Below are 20,176 nucleotides of genomic sequence, written 5' to 3'. Positions count from 1 at the left end.
CTGTTCAATAGGTCAAAATAATGTCTGATAGATATTTATTCTTTGAATGTTGAATGTAAGGTTTTGCCTGTGGTGGTTCTTCTGACTCCAGTTGTGGGTTCAAATGGCAACATAGAGATTTGAGCACAAGATCTAAACCAGCACTCCAATGCAGCACTGAGGGAGTTTTGCACTGCTAGAGGTGTCGCATTTTGTTTGAGATATTAAACCTATGTCCTCTCAGACCAAAGTGCAATGCAGTCTTTCAAGTTCTGATCAGTGACATAACCAATATTTATCTTTAAGCTAATATTACCTTAAATGAACAGGTGATCTTTTTATTTCAATGCTATCTGTGAGACCTTGTTTTGCTGTGTTTCTGTGATGAAATAGTAACTGCACTTCATGAATATTTTATTGGGGGCCTCTCTCTATTTGCTGTCATAACTTTCCCAAAACTGTACAGGAGTGTTTAGGGAAATTTTCCACACACAGTCACTTAATTGGCAGTTATTTCACTTAAACTCAATCCCACCTCATTAAAAGGTGCCTTATGGATTTTTCAATCTGGATTCATTCAGTAATAACATTCAATAACAATGCAATCCTGGCTGAAATTTTCACTCCCCAGCCGTCCCTTTCCATGGGGAAGAAAGGATGAGTGAAGTTTGTCTGTGGCTTTTTTACATTCTGATTTAGTTTTGGATGGATACATATCCATTAAGCTACCACACTCCATGTGCATTTTACGATACATTAGGCGAGGATGAATGATCCAGAGACTCAAGTTCATAACCCACAATAGCAACTGCTAGATTTTATACTAAATTAAATAAAGCAAAAATCAAATTATTAATTGTAATCCCAGAACTACAAGGTTATCCTAAAATCCTGTCTAGTCCGTAAGTGCCCCTTTTAGGGATGAAATTCTGTCACCGTTATGTGGTCCAATCTTTAATATGACTCCTGGTGCATGCATAGGTGATTGATTCTTAGATTTAGAATGAGCTTTATTGTCACTTTTACTCGCATGAGTGTAGTGAAAATTTTGTATGTCGCCACTTACAGCACCATCTTCGGTACCTAGGTACAATTCATAAGAACAAATTTTTAGGGGGATAATCATTAGAAAAATAAAGATGTAAAAAAAACTCCAGCAACAAAGAAGAAAAATGATGTCCTATGAAGTAGCCCAGTAAGGGATGGCCAATAACTGTTCACCATGCAGCAATGCCCATTCCATGAAAGAACAATAAAAATCCATGTTGCAGAAATGATTTAAAAGAAACAGAGTACCACAATTTGTCAGTGCTGTTCATATTCTTGCTTCTCAAGCACAGGTTTAAACAGCCCAGGGAGATAGGCTTAATTGGCCACTTCTATTCAGCATAGGCCCCAGTACCTCACATCAGCATTGAACACGAAGAAGGTTGCAAATAGAAATTTTCCACAATCAACTACGCAAGATGGCTGAGTGGAAATGGCAACATATACACACACAGGGAAAGGGATGATCAGGGATTTTGGTTTTAACCGACATCTTAAGGGAGGCATGAGGATGTGGAGATGAAGATGTTTGGAGAGGAGATTTCAGTGCTTGGGAGCATAGATGGAGACATAGCTATCAATGGTGAGGGAATGCACCTGCATATCACTGTGTTTGCCTGTGCTATACCAGATGTGGAGATCTTGAAATATTAGTTCAACAGAGAATGAGTGTCTTGCCTCACATTTATATTAAAGCCTCTTTGGAGTTCAGGCCATCACTATATACTTCATCATTAATTGCATGACTGATTTTTTTTTTTCTTAAGTGCTCCACAATTTTCTGCCCTTTTCTGAAAGATCTTGAGTTTGATATTTCACCTGAAAGAAAAGTGTCAAAAAATGACACTCACTGTACTAAAAGTAAAAATGAATTTGTTTACTATGATCAGGATTCCGAGAATTCCTCAACCTAAAGAAATGCTAAGTGATTTTGTCAGTTTATCTAACTGTGAATCATTACTTCTGACATCTACAGTTTAATACCATGATCTGGAGAGATGGGCTGTACAATGTGAAGTCTGCATCACATTTTTTACAGCTGTAATGAATGTGATTGAACATTGTCAAAAGTATGAATTAGTTAGATTACCTCATGCATTGTGTCATTCATCTTGAGACTTGTTATTATAAACCTATTTTTAAAAAAGTAGGCTGTGTGGCCCTTCAGTCCTTTTTAACCTAGAATTGATGACAATAAAGTTCTGTTCGGATCGGTGACCTTACAAAATGACTATCTTTTATAGACTACTTCAGCCATTAAAGTAGCCAGCCCGTCTGACTGGGCAATTATAATGTTAGTACTCAACAAATAGCATCTGATAGTCATGTTCTTACATTATTAATAAGATTGGCTTAATTTGAGAATGATGTATGATTTGGCCAGAGTCAGAAGTAATATGTGATAGTATCCACATCAAAGAATACAAGTCCTGGAATGAGGAAATCTGGTGACGGAAAAATAGTGTCCCTATAGTATTCACATCTCACTTCCAGGATGTAATGGCCACAGAAGATTTTCATAAAACACCTACCAACCAGTTGATGAAAATAAAATGATCTGGAATATAAAGCTACCCTCAGTAATAATGATTGTGAAGGTATTACTGATCAGTCATAAAAACCCCATCTGATTCATTAATGTCCTTCAGGGAAGGACATCTAATGTCCTTGCCCCGTCTAGCCGGTATGTGACTCCAGACCCACACCCACTGCATTTGACACTTGGCTGCCCTTAGAACTGGCCTAGCAAGCTGCTTATTTTGAGGGCAAGTAGAGATGGGGAGCAAATGTGGGTTTGGCCAGTAACGCCCACGTTCAACAAAAAACAAATAGTCAGTAGGTGGAACTTGCTGTCTTTTCACTCATCTCCCCTCGTGCCAATTTAGCAAGTACGTTTTAGACAGTGAAGTGAGGCACTCATCCCACACAAGCAAGAAACTTGTTCAGATTCCCAAACCACAGTTGTGACCCATTTATTTTATTTGGTGTCTAGTGTAGGTCTGGCCAGGACCAATGAGTGCTGAGGAACAGTATGCTGCTGGCAAGATCAATGATTTTTATTTTAAATTTGGGTTTCCTTGTGAACAAGAGAATAATTACAATTTCTGCATCCACCATCTTCCCCCTCCCCCCATATTCCCATTTGGATACTCCAAGATGGTCAACTTAGCACTTTTGCCTTGCTCCTGCCCACAGGCCTTCATCTCATTCCTGCTCAGTTTAGGTATGATTCATTACCAAAGCTGTGGCATCTGGGAGTTAAAGTGACTGAGGCACGATGTGTCCAATTTAGAGACAAATCGGGCTGCTTGAGCATATACTCCATGTTGATAAGGCTGAAGCTTGGAAGTGGACAAAAGTGAAATGTATTATCAGGCAGAATTCCAGAGGTCATGATTAGGCAGTTTGATTGTGCAGCCTCTGCCTGGATTGGGAGACAGGCAAGATGATGACAGGGTGGAAAACAGTGGAAGTAGCAATATTTGGCTACCATGTGTCATAATGTTATACCGAAGCTGATAGCTAAATACAGCAAACTCAAGCCACTGACTGAAATTGGGCTTTGTCCTGCCAAGCGTTTGCAGCATTCTTCAAACAAACATGACCCGATAAGGCAGATCTTGTTCCCAGGTTAAAACCTATGCATGGTCTTGCTACTCTGTTTCAATTTCTGTCAAAACCCTCCTGATCTCTCTGCTTTCTGACAGCAACGGAAGTCATTAGCAGCTGTGTCTTAAGCTGGGTGTAGGTCTCTCTCTGTCTCTGTCTGTCTGTCTCTCTCTCTCTCTCATATTCTGTCTCCACGACTATTCCCCCATTGCATTCGGCTTGGTGTGGATTTTGCTCTGTTGCCATTGCAAGCAATTTGTGATGCTGTGGTTAGAAATGCCATACAAGTACAATGTTTTGTTGATTTTATCCAACTCATATATGTGCCAAAGTTGTTTGGTTAATGCAGTTCATTAAAAGTCAGTAAAAATCAGGTGTAGGGCAAGTTGTTTAATGAGCTGTGTCAGTGCTGGATGCTTGAAGGACAGTGGAGTTTGAATCCCAGTCATTGACTAAGATTCACACTGAAGCTCTCTGAAGAGATAGCTCAGAAGAGACTTAGCAGTCGCAGAGTCCATTATCAGTAGTTCCAATATTTCAAATCATGAAATAGCGATTAATGGCAAAATTCACAGGCAGGAATGAAGTCAGGAATTCGCTGGGAGATGGTGTTTTCCAGGTTTTACTAAGTGCTGCAGGGTTCTGCTGTGGTTGTGCTTTTAAATTTGTCATAAAAAGACTGTAGAATCATTAAAGCACAAAAGGGGACTATTTTCCATTATCTGTGAGGGCAATTCAGTAAGTCTGATTCCTGTTCCTTGTTCCCATTTCCCTGACCCTAAGTTCTTTTTCTCTTTTAAATAATTATCTAATTTCCTTTTAGAAGCTATGATTGACTTTCCCTCCACCAGCCACAGGAAGTACACACCAGATCCTAATCACAGGCTGCATGGAAATAGTTTCTCTTCTCTCGCCTTTGATTCTTCAATCTGTGTCCTCTAGTTCATCAAACCACTAGAAACAGTTTCCAACCCCTGTGATTACAAGTATGTCTATTAAATTTCCTTTCAGTCTTTTATTTCCCCGAGGAGAGCAAGCCCAACGTTTTCCAAACTGATTTGATAACCAGAGCTCCTTATCCCTGGACCATTTTCTCTCTCAAACTTTTTTCTGCACCTTCTCTTGTGCTCCCATATCCTTACTACAGTTGGTATCTGCAGGGAAGACTCACAACCCCATTACATATAATGATATCTCACCCAGGCTATGAGGGAAATGCAATGGATTAACCTGCTTTTCTTTTAAAAAGAGGAAATGCAGTTCTTTTGAAGAAAATTGCTTGACTGAAGGAGACTATGTTCTGCAACTTGTTAGTGAACGGAACAGATCATAGGGTGATTGATTTTTTTAGACAGAAGGAATCGTGTGGGAGGAGGAAGAATCGTTCAGCAACGCAAGTATATTCTGTCATTGGAGCTGATCCTTCTGGACTCAAACTGGTGTGCTCTTTTTAAACTAACTTCTCAATTGAGGATATTGGCTACGTTTCTTTCATGCCAATGACCTTAATATGTCTCATAATAAATTGGATATGGTATTCTGAAACTAATCATCTCACCTCTCTGAAAAATTGATCTCACCCTAAACAATGTGACTGGCCTCCTAATTATCATCATGTCTGATTCACCCATCATCCCTGGGCTTCCCAACTGATGCTGGTTCCTGGTCCAGCATTGCCTTAATGTGAAGTTTTTTGTTCTTGTTTGCAAAACCTTTCCTGGTCTCGGCCCTCCCTAGCTCTGTAGCTTTCAGGTTTTCAAGCTTCCAAGATTCTCACATTTCCCTTGATACCATCATTCCATCATGCAGCTCAGCCTGAAACTCAAATTCACTTCTGAAAATTCTCTTTTTACTCTCTCTGCTCCTCTAAATACATTCTTCTAAAATCCCTCTCGTTGACCAAACTCTCTCGATCACCTAATGTTGTTCAGTCTCAAATTTGGTTCAATAACTCTAATGATGTACCTTGGGATATTTTGTTTTGTGAAGGGCACTACATAACTGTCAGATATTGTTGCATAGCATTTAACAGGAAGAGTTTCTAGCAGAAAACACTTGACACCAGTGTGAAAATGGCCAGTAATTCAGTCAGGGGTGTATATAGTTTCAAAAGGACTGGTACAGACCAGGCAAAGACCACTCAATCCATTATTGTGCAATGTATCAGTTGGTACGATGTAATGTTAAATCCTGGGGGTTTAAGGGAAAGCAGAACTGGAAGGGATTGTTAACTAATTTCAGTAGGAAGAAACTGCTCAACCCCCGAAAGCAGTTAAGGAAACTTTAGGAAATCTGCTCGTAAGCAATCGCTAGGCATATTCTCAGAATGGTTACGGTACAGAAGGAGGAAATTCAGCCCCCTGTGCCTGTGTCAGTTGTCTGAGCATTTTGGCTTGGTGCCAATCTTCTATCTTTTTGCTGTAACCCCTGAACATTCTGGGTAATCATGTAATATCCTCCGAAATGAATGCTTTAAATAAGCCTGTTTTCACCACCTGCTCATGGTGTGAACTGCTGACCTGAACCACCCCGAACTGATCAATCCATATCCAGTATTTCCCAATACCATGATAAGCATGGGCCAGTATGTGAATGGAGAAAATAGTGCAGATGTGAAAGTGAGTGATTTGCTCATCAGCTCACTGAAAAGAAATAACAGCTGGTTTTGTTGAATGTTTGCACTTCCTGTCTCTAAATCTTACACTGATTGTTGAAATGTATAGAGGTGGAATGTAGGAAGAAAGAGGAAAGAAAATAGAGATTAAAATAATGGAAATTTAAAAGGGGGGGCAATGAAAAAGTAGAGATGCTTAATGATGATGTATGCAATTTTTTAAGGTCAAAGGATAAATTGAGAAGCATGGTTTCAAAATGCAGGAAATGAGCTTTATTAATGGAGGTATAGTATATAAAAGGACGTTATGGAAAACCTTTGGAAAATAGTTGTTAGGACTCCGATGCATCTTATGTGCCATTCTTTTTAAGAAAGATATTGAGGCCTTGGAGAAACCGGAGGAGAAATTTTTTTGAGTAGAGCCGCACATGAAGGACAAGACCAGCGTATCTGTGGGAATTCTCCTTGAGAGATTCTAAGGAGATCGAAGCATTTTGATACAGAAAATGAGGTCAAAAATGGTTCCAGTATTGGAAAGGATACTTACCAGGGGATGTGGATTCAAGGTAATTGGTAAAAGAAGCAGAAGCAAGATGACAAAGGTGTTATTGTGATCCAGAATATACTGTCTGAAAGGTTGATGAATGAAAATTCAACATCGTATAATCCTCTGTTGAAAATTATTACTAAGACTTGAAGGCAAACAATTGCAGGAGAACAGCAAGGAGTGGGAGTCGTTAGATATTTCTAGCAAAGTACCAATACAAGCACAATGAGCCAAATGGCCTCCATCAGCATCAAATCTTTCTATAACTTTACCTGTCAGTACAGATCACGTTCCATCAATTTCAAACAAAAATATTGTTTCTTTTGACACCATAGGCAACTGATTGAGATGCTTAAAGCTCTTCATGTTACGTCTTGAGGAGAAGCAATGGGTAGCACTTCAACTGTTTGGTCTTGTTAAAGGTTGTGCTGTAACAGGTATAAAGCAAAATCAGAGTTAATCCACAGTCTTCAAAACAACTGGCTGCAACACAGGATCTTCTGCTGGAAAAGGTCATTTGTTCAACACCGATCTTGCAGCCATCATAGTCTAAATCAGTGTAGCTGATGTTTATTAATAGGTGAAAAGCAGTTTTAAGTTGTTTTGCGAAGAAAACAGATAAATATTTTCTATTCACTGCAGGATGACACCGGAACAAATGAGGCAGGTTAAAGATAATTCAAAGTGTTGAATTTCTGAAATAATGTGCAACTTTAAGTTGTGCGTTCATTGTTTTTGAAGTATCTTATCTTGGTGCTGCTAGTTTCCCTTCAAAGGGGACTGTTCCAAAACCATTCACTCCCCAGTTTTGCGTAAGGTGTCAACTGTGAACCTGTAAAGTTATTTTAAAAAGCACTAGTTTGGAAGGACTTAAAGCAACATTGTGTATGTGAAACGTATTATCAGTCTTAACTTTTTTAAACCAAGCTCCTACCCTAATGCACACAATCCTGTGAAAATGATATTTCTTATTAATTTTGAGAAGTTTCTGTACATGTATTCATATTGACGTCGCACATTCAAGCACCAAGTTAGTGTTGAAAATTCTCAACGTGCTGTTTCATCTTGCTCTATTTTCTGCAAGAGAATGCCATTCTGCTGCTTTGCATTATAGGACTACACTTTACACAGTACAGCAAGGGATCAGAAAACAGCAGTCCATCCTGTAATGCAGAACATTGTGAGTATGTAATTTCCAATAGCACATTATTGCAGTTCTGAGCAAGTGCTACAACACCAGAGAGGCTGGGTTTAGTATGAAAGGTTGAACCATGGCCTGCCCAATCTGGATATACAAGATCCCATGATAGTATTTCAGAGAAAAACAGGCAATTGGTGCCCCTGGTATCCTGACCAATATTTATGCCTCCAACAAAATGGCAAAAGAAATATCTGAATGGCATCATGTTGTTTGTGAGAGTTTGCTGGGTGCATATTGTTTGCCGTTTTTGTGATTACATTTGAAAAATAGTTGATAAGCTGGCTATTAAGAACTTTGGAACTGAGAGATGTGAAATTCGTTGTATAAATGCAAGATTTTTCTTTTATGAGCCATTCTGCTAGTTACAGTAGAGTTTTATAAATGCGACCACAATTGTGCCACTGAGTGTTTTCTCTTTTTTTTTTGTTTCTCTTGCAGACTTTTGTCCATGAAAATGGCCAATGGAGTAGATGGCCCTATAGGTATCCCATTCCCTGATCACAGCAGTGACATTCTTAGCAGTCTTAATGAACAGAGGAACTATGGTTATCTCTGTGATGTTATCATCATAGTGGACGGACAGGAATTTCGGACCCACCGATCTGTCCTCGCAGCCTGCAGTCAGTACTTCAAAAAGCTCTTCACATTGGGGGCCATTGTGGACCAACAGAATGTTTACGAAATTGACTTTGTCACGGCAGAAGCTCTCTCGGCACTGTTGGAGTTTGCGTACACGGCAACCCTGACTATAAGCACTTCAAATGTAAATGAGATTTTAAACGCAGCGAGGCTGCTGGAAATCCAATGTGTGAGCAATGTCTGCCATGATCTCCTTGTATCAAATGCCCTGGCCAGCAAGGAGATAGATTATGTAGATCAAATTGATCAGAGAAACCTCCTGAGAGCAAAAGAATATCTAGAGTACTTCCAAAGCCCTCCGGCCAATGGTCACATGGACAGCCAATGGCCAGGTCTTGAACTGAAAGACCTTTCAAGAGCGCACTTTAAAAATGGAGTGAGTGAAGACTTGGCACAGAAGGCACGAGAGGTCTATCCAGAAATGCCCACAAATGACCAGCCAACCCAAACCATGGACAAATCCATGTTGTGGATCAAGAAGGAGGATGTCACTGGGCCTTCATTTTCACCCTCACAGAATGGAGACTATCCTGACATCAATCTCCATGAAGAAGAAGCGTTTCTAGAACACCAAGAGCTGGCGATGCACCCAAACTTTACCCCAGCTGAAGAGATGAAACTGGAGCTAAACAAGGAAGAAGTTGATTCCATTTCATCCAGAGCTTTCCTAGAACAGATCATAAACTCAGTTGACGAGTCCTACGACAAGAACTTGGTAAAAGAAGAGAGTGACCTTGATTCATACTTGAATTTCTTCACCCCATCCTTTGAGGGTGAAGGCTACTCTTCCTGGTCCAAAAAAAGTGAGAAAAAAGTGAGGGCAAAGGCATTCCAAAAGTGTCCAATCTGTGAGAAGGTGATTCAGGGAGCAGGAAAACTGCCACGTCACATCAGGACTCACACGGGCGAAAAACCATACGAGTGTAACATCTGCAATGTCCGCTTCACAAGGTAGCTCAATGTTTTATTTTGCATATTTGGCTTATTAACTCGGTGTTGTATTCTTTTCTCTGTGGGGCTTATGATAATTCCGAGAAACCTATTTTTTTGGGTTCCAATTTTCCTTCTCCCTAAGCTAGTTCTCAATTGTGGAACTTCCGTTGGCTGAGATTGCTTGTGCCTGCACGGTAGAAATACGATATAGGCCATTCAGCCCCTCCAGCCATTCATGGCTGATCAGTTGAATGCTTTTTATGCGCCCCCTCACCATAACACTGTTAACCATTGGCAATCAGAACTCCATCAATTTCTCACTTCTTCAACATATTCAAAGATGGAATTTCCCAGCCCTAAATGGTAGAGGATTCAAAGGTGCACAACCCTCTGAGTAAAATGATTCTTTCTCATCTTGGTCCTAAATGGCTTCTCTTTTATGTTTAAATTGTGTCCCCTGATTTCAGACTCCCCAACCAGGAGAACTATCTTACCTGCATTAACTATTTACCCCTTGAAGAATTTTGTAGGTTTCATTGAGATTATCTCTCATTCTTTTAATCGCTAGAGGATACAGGGTCCCATCTGCATCTCATAGATAGTACAGTGGGTTAGTTCACTGACTGTTAAGATTGATACCAGAGCTCTCTGATACCAGCCCAGGACTGGGGATCCACTCGGTTTATTATGTTTCAGTTGCTGCCTCTAATTGACTGAAGGAATTATTTGAAATGGCCCACGGTATCTATTTGCAGAGCTACACTAACAATCAGCGTTACACATTTTGGTCACAAATTTAAATATTATCACGGCATTCTCAACCCCAGGCAAAGTTAATATTTTAGACATCTATGGAATAAAATGCTGGTCTCATTAATTATAATCATAAAACTGACAGGTTTTTTTTAAAATATAAGTACCGTCTGGTTCATTAATGACCTTCAAGAAACGAAATCAGCCATCTTTATCTCTTCTCTGGTTGATTCTCAACCACCCTCCGAAAAAGGTCAAGTAAGCTATTCGGTCATATCAAGCTGCTGCAGAGAAATAAAATGTCATTCAAAAATTTGGCAAGCTAATATGCAAATATGGAGAGTACAAACTTTGTAACAGTGATTCAAAGGTCACCTAATGTCAACATGTTGGGTTGTTAGAAGAATCTATCCTGACTGCTGATTAGACTCAGAGATAATGGGAACTGCAGATGCTGGAGATTCCAAGATAATAAAATGTGAGGCTGGATGAACACAGCAGGCCAAGCAGCATCTCAGGAGCACAAAAGCTGACGTTTCGGGCCTCTCTGATGAAGGGTCTAGGCCCGAAACGTCAGCTTTTGTGCTCCTGAGATGCTGCTTGGCCTGCTGTGTTCATCCAGCCTCACATTTTATTATCTGCTGATTAGACTGCATAATTTCACTGATGGCAAAGTTTAGGTTTTGCAACTCAGATTTCCAACATACCAGTCCTGGACTGGATAGACCATAGGATGGTTACAAGCTGGTCAGAGGCCATTTGCCCATCATGTCTTTGGCCCTATCAGGGAGCAATTTGGTTAGTACTACTGCCCTCTATCTTTTCCTTGCAGCTTTGCAAATTCTTTCTTCAAATATTGATCCAATTCCTTATTAAATGCACTGATTAACCCATAGAAGATCTTATTGTACATGGCGATCTGAATGCTGATGTGGATCACAGCACTCACATCCAGTACCGAAAATCACTACCGTGCAAGCACCTTAGAGGGCTAAGAAAAAGAAAAGAAATTAGAGGGAATGCTGATCTTAGCCGCTCACTGCTTGATTTTTTTTCCCTCTGTGTCTCCACTGCACCCCCTCAAACATCCTCACATCCTTCCTATAGTGTGGTCCCTGAACAGAATGCAATAGGCCAGCTAAGGCATCATCAGGGCTTTGTAGAAATTATAGTCACAAAGGATGTCATTAGCAACTTTGATTAAAAAGCTGTATAAATCGGGGCAGAAATATGATTGTAGGGATTTATATATGAAGTTTTGGAACAAAGAGATAACATGTTCAAGAGCTTTAGATGGAAAAGAAATATTGGAGATAGGGTAGTAGTCTACAATGTTGGTGGAGTCCAGGACTGGTTAGTTGAAGAGGGCAATTCAGAATACTATAGGAGATAACCTGAGCAAGATTTTAAAACAAAAACTGAAAGCATAGTTGTCAAAAACCTTTGCATCATCCACATCCTTGTACCCCTCCTTTTTAAAAAATGTTTCTCCAGTTCTCTTTTTGGCCCTCTTCATAGCTATGACGAAAGGCACAAGGAGTTAGTTGGAATATAAGCATTACCACTGAAAGGAAAAAAGGGTCTACAGGAGCAATGCTTGAAGTTTCCTTTCTGAATCCAGACATTTAGGTGCAATAATATGGAAATATTCTGTGTTGAATCTGGGATCAGTAAAAGGATCAATTGGATTTGTTTATATTATAACAGCTGCTGCCACTGTAAGATCACTGTAGAAGGTGCAACCCAGAAACCTGTAGGGAATAGCATCCACAGCAGAGTGAGATATTGTTCCAACATAGCTGTCTCAAGTGTGATGTGAACACTTTATTTTTAAAGTACTTGAAGAACACAAGAACCTGACAATTGCCCAAACTAACACGGATACCTATGTAACCAGTTCAGGTTTTATTTCAACAGAACTCTCATTTTGTACAAGAGTCTCCTATCTCCCTTCGTGTTGTTCCCAGTTAATCTTGTCCATAAGAACCATTGCTCCTCCCTCCCTCCCCCTCCCTTTCTCTCCCACCCCCTTTTGAGCTTCTACTCTATCGTGTCCGTAATTTTACCTGACTTTGCCCCAGCCATTACTCATCCCGTATGCAGGTCCCTCTCATTTATCACCTCTGTTCTCATGACTTATACTATCTCCCATCAAACAATGCTTGGATTTTAAAATTCCTGTTTTTCTTAAATCTCCCCAGGGTTGACCCAGTTTCCTTTCTGTGTAATCTCTTCCCCCTCATAACCCTGAAATATACATATTCTCATCTAATTCTGGCCCGACGATCTGTACCGTCAGCTGTCTAAACTGTGCAGTTCCCTCCCTAAACCTCTCCAAATTTGACACACCCTGGAGAAACTCAGCAGATCATGCAGTATCTGTGGAGACAGATTTATTGTTATGAATCTGGTATAACTCTTCTCCAGTCATCTGTATGTTTCATATTTCCAGCATGTACAGTATTTTGCTTTTACTCTTCAAATCTTTACCTCTCCTTCCTTAAGATATTCCTGAAACCCACTTTTAACCAAGCTTTTGGCTATTTGGCCTATCATTGTGTCATGTCATCTTTGGCTTTGAATTACTGTGGGACATTTTCTTACGATAAAGTTACGATCTAAACGTAGACTGAAGTTGAGATTTAAAAGAAGGCTTCATCAATCAAGGTCCAGCTTCTGCCAAAGAAAGCAAAATGATCTATTGATTGAGTCTAATCATTTGACTGTGTCCATATTCCAGCTGTATTAATGCAAAGTCTGGAAGGGTGGGCGAGAGGAAGCTGGAGAATGAGGGCACAAGGCAAGAATAGAAATTGGAAAACAGAGTTGAAAAGCTACTTCTAATAGTTGTTTTCTTGAAGTCTTGGGCCTGAAAATAGGGTTAGGGTTATGCATTGTTATGGATGCAGTTCCATCATGCTAGACAATGGTAGCAAGACAGGTTAAACCTTTGATATCTGGTGGCCCTGCTGGGACCAAACTCCATCAGACCTCAGATCCCCACTTTCATCACAGCACAGTAGCATCTTCCATCTAAACACTTTGAGCACAGCCTCATTTCCTAGAGCTTTCACTGGGATTTGTTTTTAATACATTCTATTTTTTAATTAAATTGCAATCCATCTGTTTCACTTTACTCGTTCCAACGAGGCCAAGGTTCTTCTGTGTTTCATAGTGGCTGAGAATCTTTTTGAAGGAATATCGCTTTCCCCCATTTCCTTTCTTCAACTCAAAAGACAGTCTGTGAAACCTGTTGCCATTCGTGATCAGCCTTTTCCATCTCATTTTCAAATGTGGCTTCTAACTGGATAAGTTGCAAGTGATTTGGAGCACGAACAGTGATGTTTCATGAAGTTCTGATTTGGGACCATTTCAGTTCACTGTGTACATTCGTGATTTCAATATTAGCTTAGAGGACGTGACATTCAGAAAAATTACAGACAGTACCAAAATGGGAAAGCATAATCCAATCACACAAAGGACTTGAGATACAAGAACTGGTTGATGCTAGTGATAAAGAGAATAAACTCCAACTGAACAGGTTGGCAGAAGAATCTCTTCATGTTGCAATATTCGCGTACAGCCACTGGCTCAAGTGAGTCGCTTTTTTGCATCTGAGTCAGGAAATCATGTCAAGCCTCACTGTAGACACTTGTTTGAAATTCAGGCTATGATCTTAGTGATAGAGTGCTACACTGTTGAAAACGCCATCTTTCACCTACAACATTACATTCATGCCCCATCTGTCCTCTCGGATGAAATAGAAATCCATCACCATGTTCAAACAAGATTGGAGAATTCTTCCTAAGTTCTGGCCCTCATCCCTATAATGGATTATCTGATTTTTATTCAATTACACATTTCCTATGTTATGTAGTTACTAAGTTTTAAAAGTCCTCAATCGTCCACAAAGTGACATGAGCCATTATAAAAAAGTAAGATATTTTTCTTTCATCAGTTCTCTGTAACATGAAGGTGAGATTCTTAAGAATTTTTTTGTAGTCTTTTTGACCTCGACCGGAGGCCCTGTAAATTGAATCAATTTTGCTTCAAAATTGAACTGGATAGTTATCTTTCTGTCCATTCTGATGACTTCATCAAACATGCTTGTATAAGAGAAGTTTTAAAGACAAGGGTTCAAGAATGTAGTCTGTCTTTTCATTGCAAAACTATTTTCCCTTGAGCAATGCTACCATTTTCCTAGGATTATTGGCAAATAACTTTTGCAGTCATTTGCAGGAAGTGGGTATTGCTGTCAGGCCAAAATTTATTCCGTATGCCTAATTACCCTTGAGAAGGTGTTGCAAGGTACACCCACATTGTTTCTTGGCAAGGGATTCCAACATTTTGACCTGATGACAAATTAGAGCAATATCTTTCCAAATCTCTTCAGGGTGATGTGTGTTTAGAATTGAACGTGGTGGGATTCGGTGCTCTTTTGCCCTTATTCATCTAGATAGTAGGTGTTATGTCATGTATTTAGAAGGCACTATTGGTAGAGACTTGGTGAGATGCATCATAAAGGTACTACACATTGCTGCTACAGTCTACCAGTGTTGGAGGGAATGAATGTTTTAAGGTAGTTGATGGATTGCCAAACAACTGGATTAGTTTGTCCCGTTTCTTGAATGTTGTTGAACACAACATGTGCAACCAGTAGAAAATATCATATTTCTGTGCCTTGTTAGGAAAGCCTTTGGGAGTTGGGAGGTAAATGATCTATCACTGAATACCCAGCCCTTTATCTGGTCCTGTAGCCACAGCCACAGCTTGTGTGTCCTTAATCCAATTAATGTTCTGATCATCAGTGACCCCCAGATGTTAATGATGGGGAATTGTTTGGTAATGCCAGTGTCAAGAAGAGATGGTTGGAGCAGCTCCCTTGGTGGATATGATAATTGTCTGCCACATTGTAACGTGAATCTTACTTCCACTTAACCATACAGGTCTGAATATTACCCAGGTCTTGTGGCTTGCAGGCATGGTCTGCTTAATTTTCCATGGAATTGTGAATGAAATTGAATGTTATACAATCATCATCATTTACGATGGAGGGAAGATTGTTGATGTAGTTGAAGATGATTGGTCCTAGAACATAACCCTGAGGAAATCCTGCAGTCATGTCTCAGGGCTGAAATGATTGAGCTTCAACAAACATAATCACTTAGGTCTCCTTGTGAAAGCTGAAATGAGATCAGGAGCAGAGTAGTCTTACGGGAACCAAAACTGAGCATTGGTAAATCTGTCCTTTATAGTTCTTTGTGTTTTATAATATTCCTGTGAAGTGCCTTGGATATTTTACTACATGAATGACTCTTTATAAATTCAACAAAATGCCACTTGAAAACACTTACTGATGGATTGTCAAATCAGTTGAATGGTTTTGTCCTGGAGAGTGTCAAGTTTCAAGTGTCGTTGGCTACAGGACTTTGACCATCAGCAAAGTGTCTGGAGTCAGCTGAATGTGTTGTATTTTGCCAGATTGGATTTATCCAGCTTTGAGATCAGAGTATATCTGAACGCATTTCTACATTGGTGGTTAGGTGCCGTTCCTGTAGCTTCACTGGAACAGCTTGGTTTGTAGTGCAGGTAGTTCTGGAGTATGGGTATTTAGTCCTATAGTCAATATCTTGTTAGACCCAAGCCTGTGAAAGAAACTCATCTGTTTCTTGGTATCACATGGAGCGAATCAAATTGGTGAAGGACTGGCATGTGTCTAACTGTATGCACATTTCCTATATTACATTTAGTTACTAAGCTTTAAAAATCCTCAATTGGGGCCTTTGGGAGGAAGTTGAGATGAATCATCGGTTTGATTCTTTCTGGCTGAAGGTGATTGTGACAGCTTCAATCTTGTCCTTTTATTAGATTAGATTAGATTCCCTACAGTGTGGAAACAGGCCCTTCGGCCCAACAAGTCCACACAGCCCCTTGAAGCATCCCACCCAGACCCATCCCCTATAACTCGCACACCCCTGAACACTGCGGTCAATTTAACATGGTCAATCCACCTAACCTGCACATCTTTGGACTGTGGGAGGAAATCGGGGCACCCGGAGCAAACCCATGCAGAAACGGGGAGAATGTGCAAACTCCGCACAAACAGTCACCCGAGGCGGGAATCGAATCTGGGCCCCTGGCGCTGTGAGGCCGCAGTGCTAACCACTGAGCCACCGTGCCACCCCTAAATTTGCATTGATGTTTACTCATTCCTAAATTATTCAGGGCAGCCAAGTTCAGGAAACAAATGCTAAAAATCCTTGAATTACACCCTTTTGAAGGTTTTGTTCTACCGAATTCATGTTGCACTCGTTGTCTTAAATTTCTTAAATTTGTCTTGGCACATACACCATGTTACCAGTTTGTTTGGACCTTGTATAGAGTCTGGGTAGTAAAGCAGTCGAAAGCCAAATTATCAGTCTGTTGAGTATTATCAAATCCCATACCACTCCTCCAATCTGATTTCTCTTGTTTGTTCAGAAGTAGGGACATTACCACTATGCCAGAAGAGCTCTGGTTCCTCAGGATAGTGTTCTACACCAAAATATGCTTAACATCCTCATCAATGACTTTTCTTCCACTGCTGTCTGTCATCACCAGGGGTCCAGGTTCAATTCCAGACTCTGGCGACTGTCTGTATGGAGTTTGCACATTCTCCCTGTGTCTGCTTGGGTTTCCTCTCGGTACTTCAGTTTCCTCCCACAGTCCAATGATGTGTGGATTAGGTGGATTGGCCATGCTAAATTGCCCATAGTGTCCAGGGGTATGTAAATTAGGTGGATTAGCCATGGGAAATAGAGTTGTAGGGATAGGGTGTACATGCGAGGTGTGAGGTGAGTCTGGGTGGGTTGCTGTTCAGAGAGCTGGTGTGACATGTTGGGCTGACTGGCCTGTTTCCACACTGTAGGGATTCTATGAGGTCAGAAATGAAGATGTTTGCTGATGATTGCATATTGCTTCATAATTTGTCATTCTTCAGATACAGGAACTATAAGAAACAGCCAGACCTGGACAGTATTTGGGCTTGACTCAAAAGTGGCAAGTAACACTCATGCCGTGTAAGTTCGGCAATGATCATCATTTCCAATAAGAGAAAACCAAACCTCCTCCCTTTTTAACATTTAGTAGCGTTGCTATTCAATCACCTACTGCAAACAATCTGGGGCTTACCATCGACAAGAAACTGAATTGGACCAACCATAACAACATTGACTACAAGGGTAGGTTGTTTTCTTAAAATTCAAAACTTGCCTGTGATTCCACAGAGCCTTACTACCATCTACAAAGCACAAGTCAGGAGTGTGATGGAATACACCTCCAAAAACACTTGAAACTTGACACTATCCAGGACAAAACCACCCAACTGACTTGACAATCCATCTGCCACCTTCAATATTCTCCTCTTCCATCAGCAACGCACAAAATTCGGTGCCCCACTCACCAAAGATCCTTTGACAGATCCTTCTAAACTTGCCAATTTTATCACCAAGAAGGACCAAGGGAACAAATGCATGGGAACACCACCAAATGCAAGTTCCCCTCCAAGCCACCCACCATCCTCCCAATTATATTTGCTGTTCTTTTGTTGCCGCTGGGTCAAAGTTCTTGAACACCCTTCTCAACAAGAGCGTGTACGTACACCAGATGGACTACAGCAGTTCACACAAACTTATTACAGATCACTGCAACCATCTCTGGCCATTTTGGAGAGGCAAGGTCTATCCATTATTGCACTCTGCTCACATAGTAAATGAGGCACAAGCTGCACTTGCATAGTAAAGATTAATAGTCAACAAAGAACGAATGGAAATCTAAGCAATCTGTACTGATGAGCACTGCATTTTCAAAGGAGTTTCTGTTGAACGATGCAGCAATAGGAAAATTGATCTGAAAACATTTGCACATGAATATTTCTCAGTACAAGCTTACGTTTCTAGTTATCCTATCATTACTGCAACATTAGCTGAACAATACAATAGATTGTTTCTGCCTCCACCCACATTACACTCTAATAGGCGCGTTGTAGGGTGTATCCTCAGTTGCATGCTGGTAAACACAGCGCTATGTTGCTGAACCGGTCATGTGTTTACCATATTATGATCCTTACCCCTAATCATATGCTCTGTAGTGTTGATCCACCGTCAGAAAACTTAATATATTTTCTGCATCAAGTTTTGAATTTTCTGGATTCCACTTTGTCCCTGTTCTTATTTTGAAAGTCAGAAATGCGCCTGACTCATTTCTTTAAAACACCTGAATCACAAATTTAAAAAAAACTCTGAAACCACGTCATTTTAATGTTGAGCATCTTTTGGAGCAATGCTGTCTTTGGGGTGGCACGATGGCTTAGTGGTTAGGACTGCTGCCTCACAGCATTAGGGATGAGGGTTCAATTCCATCCTCTGTGTACAGTTTGCGCGTTCTCCCCGTGTCTGCATGGCTTTCCTCCGACAGTCCAAAGATGCGCAAGTTCGCTGAATTGCCCATAGTGTTCAGGGATGTGCAGGCTAGGTGGATTAGCCATGGGAAATGCATGGTTACAGGGATTGGGTGGGGGGGGTGGCTCTGGGTGAGATTGTCCTTAGAGAGCAGGTGTGCACTTTGTTGGTCTGAACGGCCTGTTTCCACACTATAGGGATTCTACGGAAATTTTCCCCCTTAGAGCTGTTTAGAAATAGTGAGTGTCCCTATGTTTCTCTACGTGAGCGCACACATTGGTACTTTTAGCAACGAAGTTATCTTGTACTATACAATATTGAAATGTGCTAGAAACCCATCAGTGAGACGTAATACGACACCTCAATAAATAAATGGAAACCGAAGTCTTCACCGGGAGACCAAGAGCCCTAAGCCATTTGTGCTTTAGTTGGTGATTATACCTTGCTTGATATTGAAAGGATTTTGGAAAGTCTGTTTTTGTTATCAAATTATTGTCACTTGCAGGGAACCTTATGGTGACATTTCCAAAAACAGCTGGTTGTTCACCACAAAATGTGAATAGTAAGTTATTTTGAAATCTGTTAAAAGCCTGCTGAAACTTTGTAGCATAACTCCAAGGATTAGGGTTTGTAGACCCTAGATGAGAAGAGGTCAACATGCAAGTTATCACACTTAGAGTGACATTGCGAATGGAGGCCTTCACTCCCTACACTCCGTATATAAATAGCCTGGGGTTCCAGGTGTCAGTTCTGTGTGGACCTTCCCTCCAATCCCATCCTACAGCGAATGTTCTTACTGCATAACTGCCAATATGCTTATACATACACTTTTCCCATCTCAGAATACACCCATACTGCTTTGAATGTAAAATTATTATCTGTTTAAAGTATTTGTGAAGTCTCGAATTCCATTTTTGACAGGCCCATTACTTCCTAGAATTTTCAGTGTATAATCTTGATTACAGCTTTTAAGGAGGCCATTTGGCCTACCTGGGCTGTGTCATCTCGCCACAAGATGCAGTGAGTTCAACTCCCTGACCTTCAACTTACAGCCTTGGAAAATGGTTGTCTTCAGTTGCTTTTTGAAAGTTCCCTTGTGAATGTCACAGTTTAAAAAAAATTCATTCACGGGATGAGGGCGTAGCTGGCAAGACCAGCATTTATTACCCATGGCTAACTGCCCAGAGGGTAGTTGTGAGTCAGCCACATTGCTGTGGGTCTGGAGTCACATGTAGGCCAGACCAGGTAAGGATGGCAGTTTCCTTCCCTAAAGGACATTAGTGAACCTGATGGACTTTTTTTCCCCCCCACTAGGGGCAACACGGTGGCTCAGTGGTTAGCACTGCAGCCTCACAGCACCAGGGACCCCCAGGTTCAATTCCAGCCTCGGGCAACTGTCTGTATGGAGTTTGCAC

General features: G+C 40.7%; 1 protein-coding gene across 3 annotated transcripts in view; it reads left to right on the top strand.

Moving 5' to 3' along the window:
• The window catches only part of LOC125465899 (zinc finger and BTB domain-containing protein 7A-like), a 189,792-nt gene that overhangs the window by 157,044 nt on the left and 12,572 nt on the right, over positions 1 to 20,176 (top strand). For all 3 annotated transcript variants that reach the window (XM_048559872.2, XM_048559873.2, XM_048559871.2), the window contains exon 2: positions 8,437 to 9,588. In XM_048559872.2, coding sequence (XP_048415829.1) covers positions 8,447 to 9,588 — 1,142 coding nt within the window. In that variant the 5' untranslated portion in view covers positions 8,437 to 8,446. The remainder of the gene's footprint in view (positions 1 to 8,436; positions 9,589 to 20,176) is intronic.

This window comes from Stegostoma tigrinum, chromosome 30 (assembly GCF_030684315.1).
Source record: "Stegostoma tigrinum isolate sSteTig4 chromosome 30, sSteTig4.hap1, whole genome shotgun sequence".
NCBI classification, from domain to species: Eukaryota; Metazoa; Chordata; class Chondrichthyes; order Orectolobiformes; family Stegostomatidae; genus Stegostoma; species Stegostoma tigrinum.
Note: the sequence above shows the minus strand (reverse complement) of the source record. Positions and strands in the feature narration are given on the sequence as shown.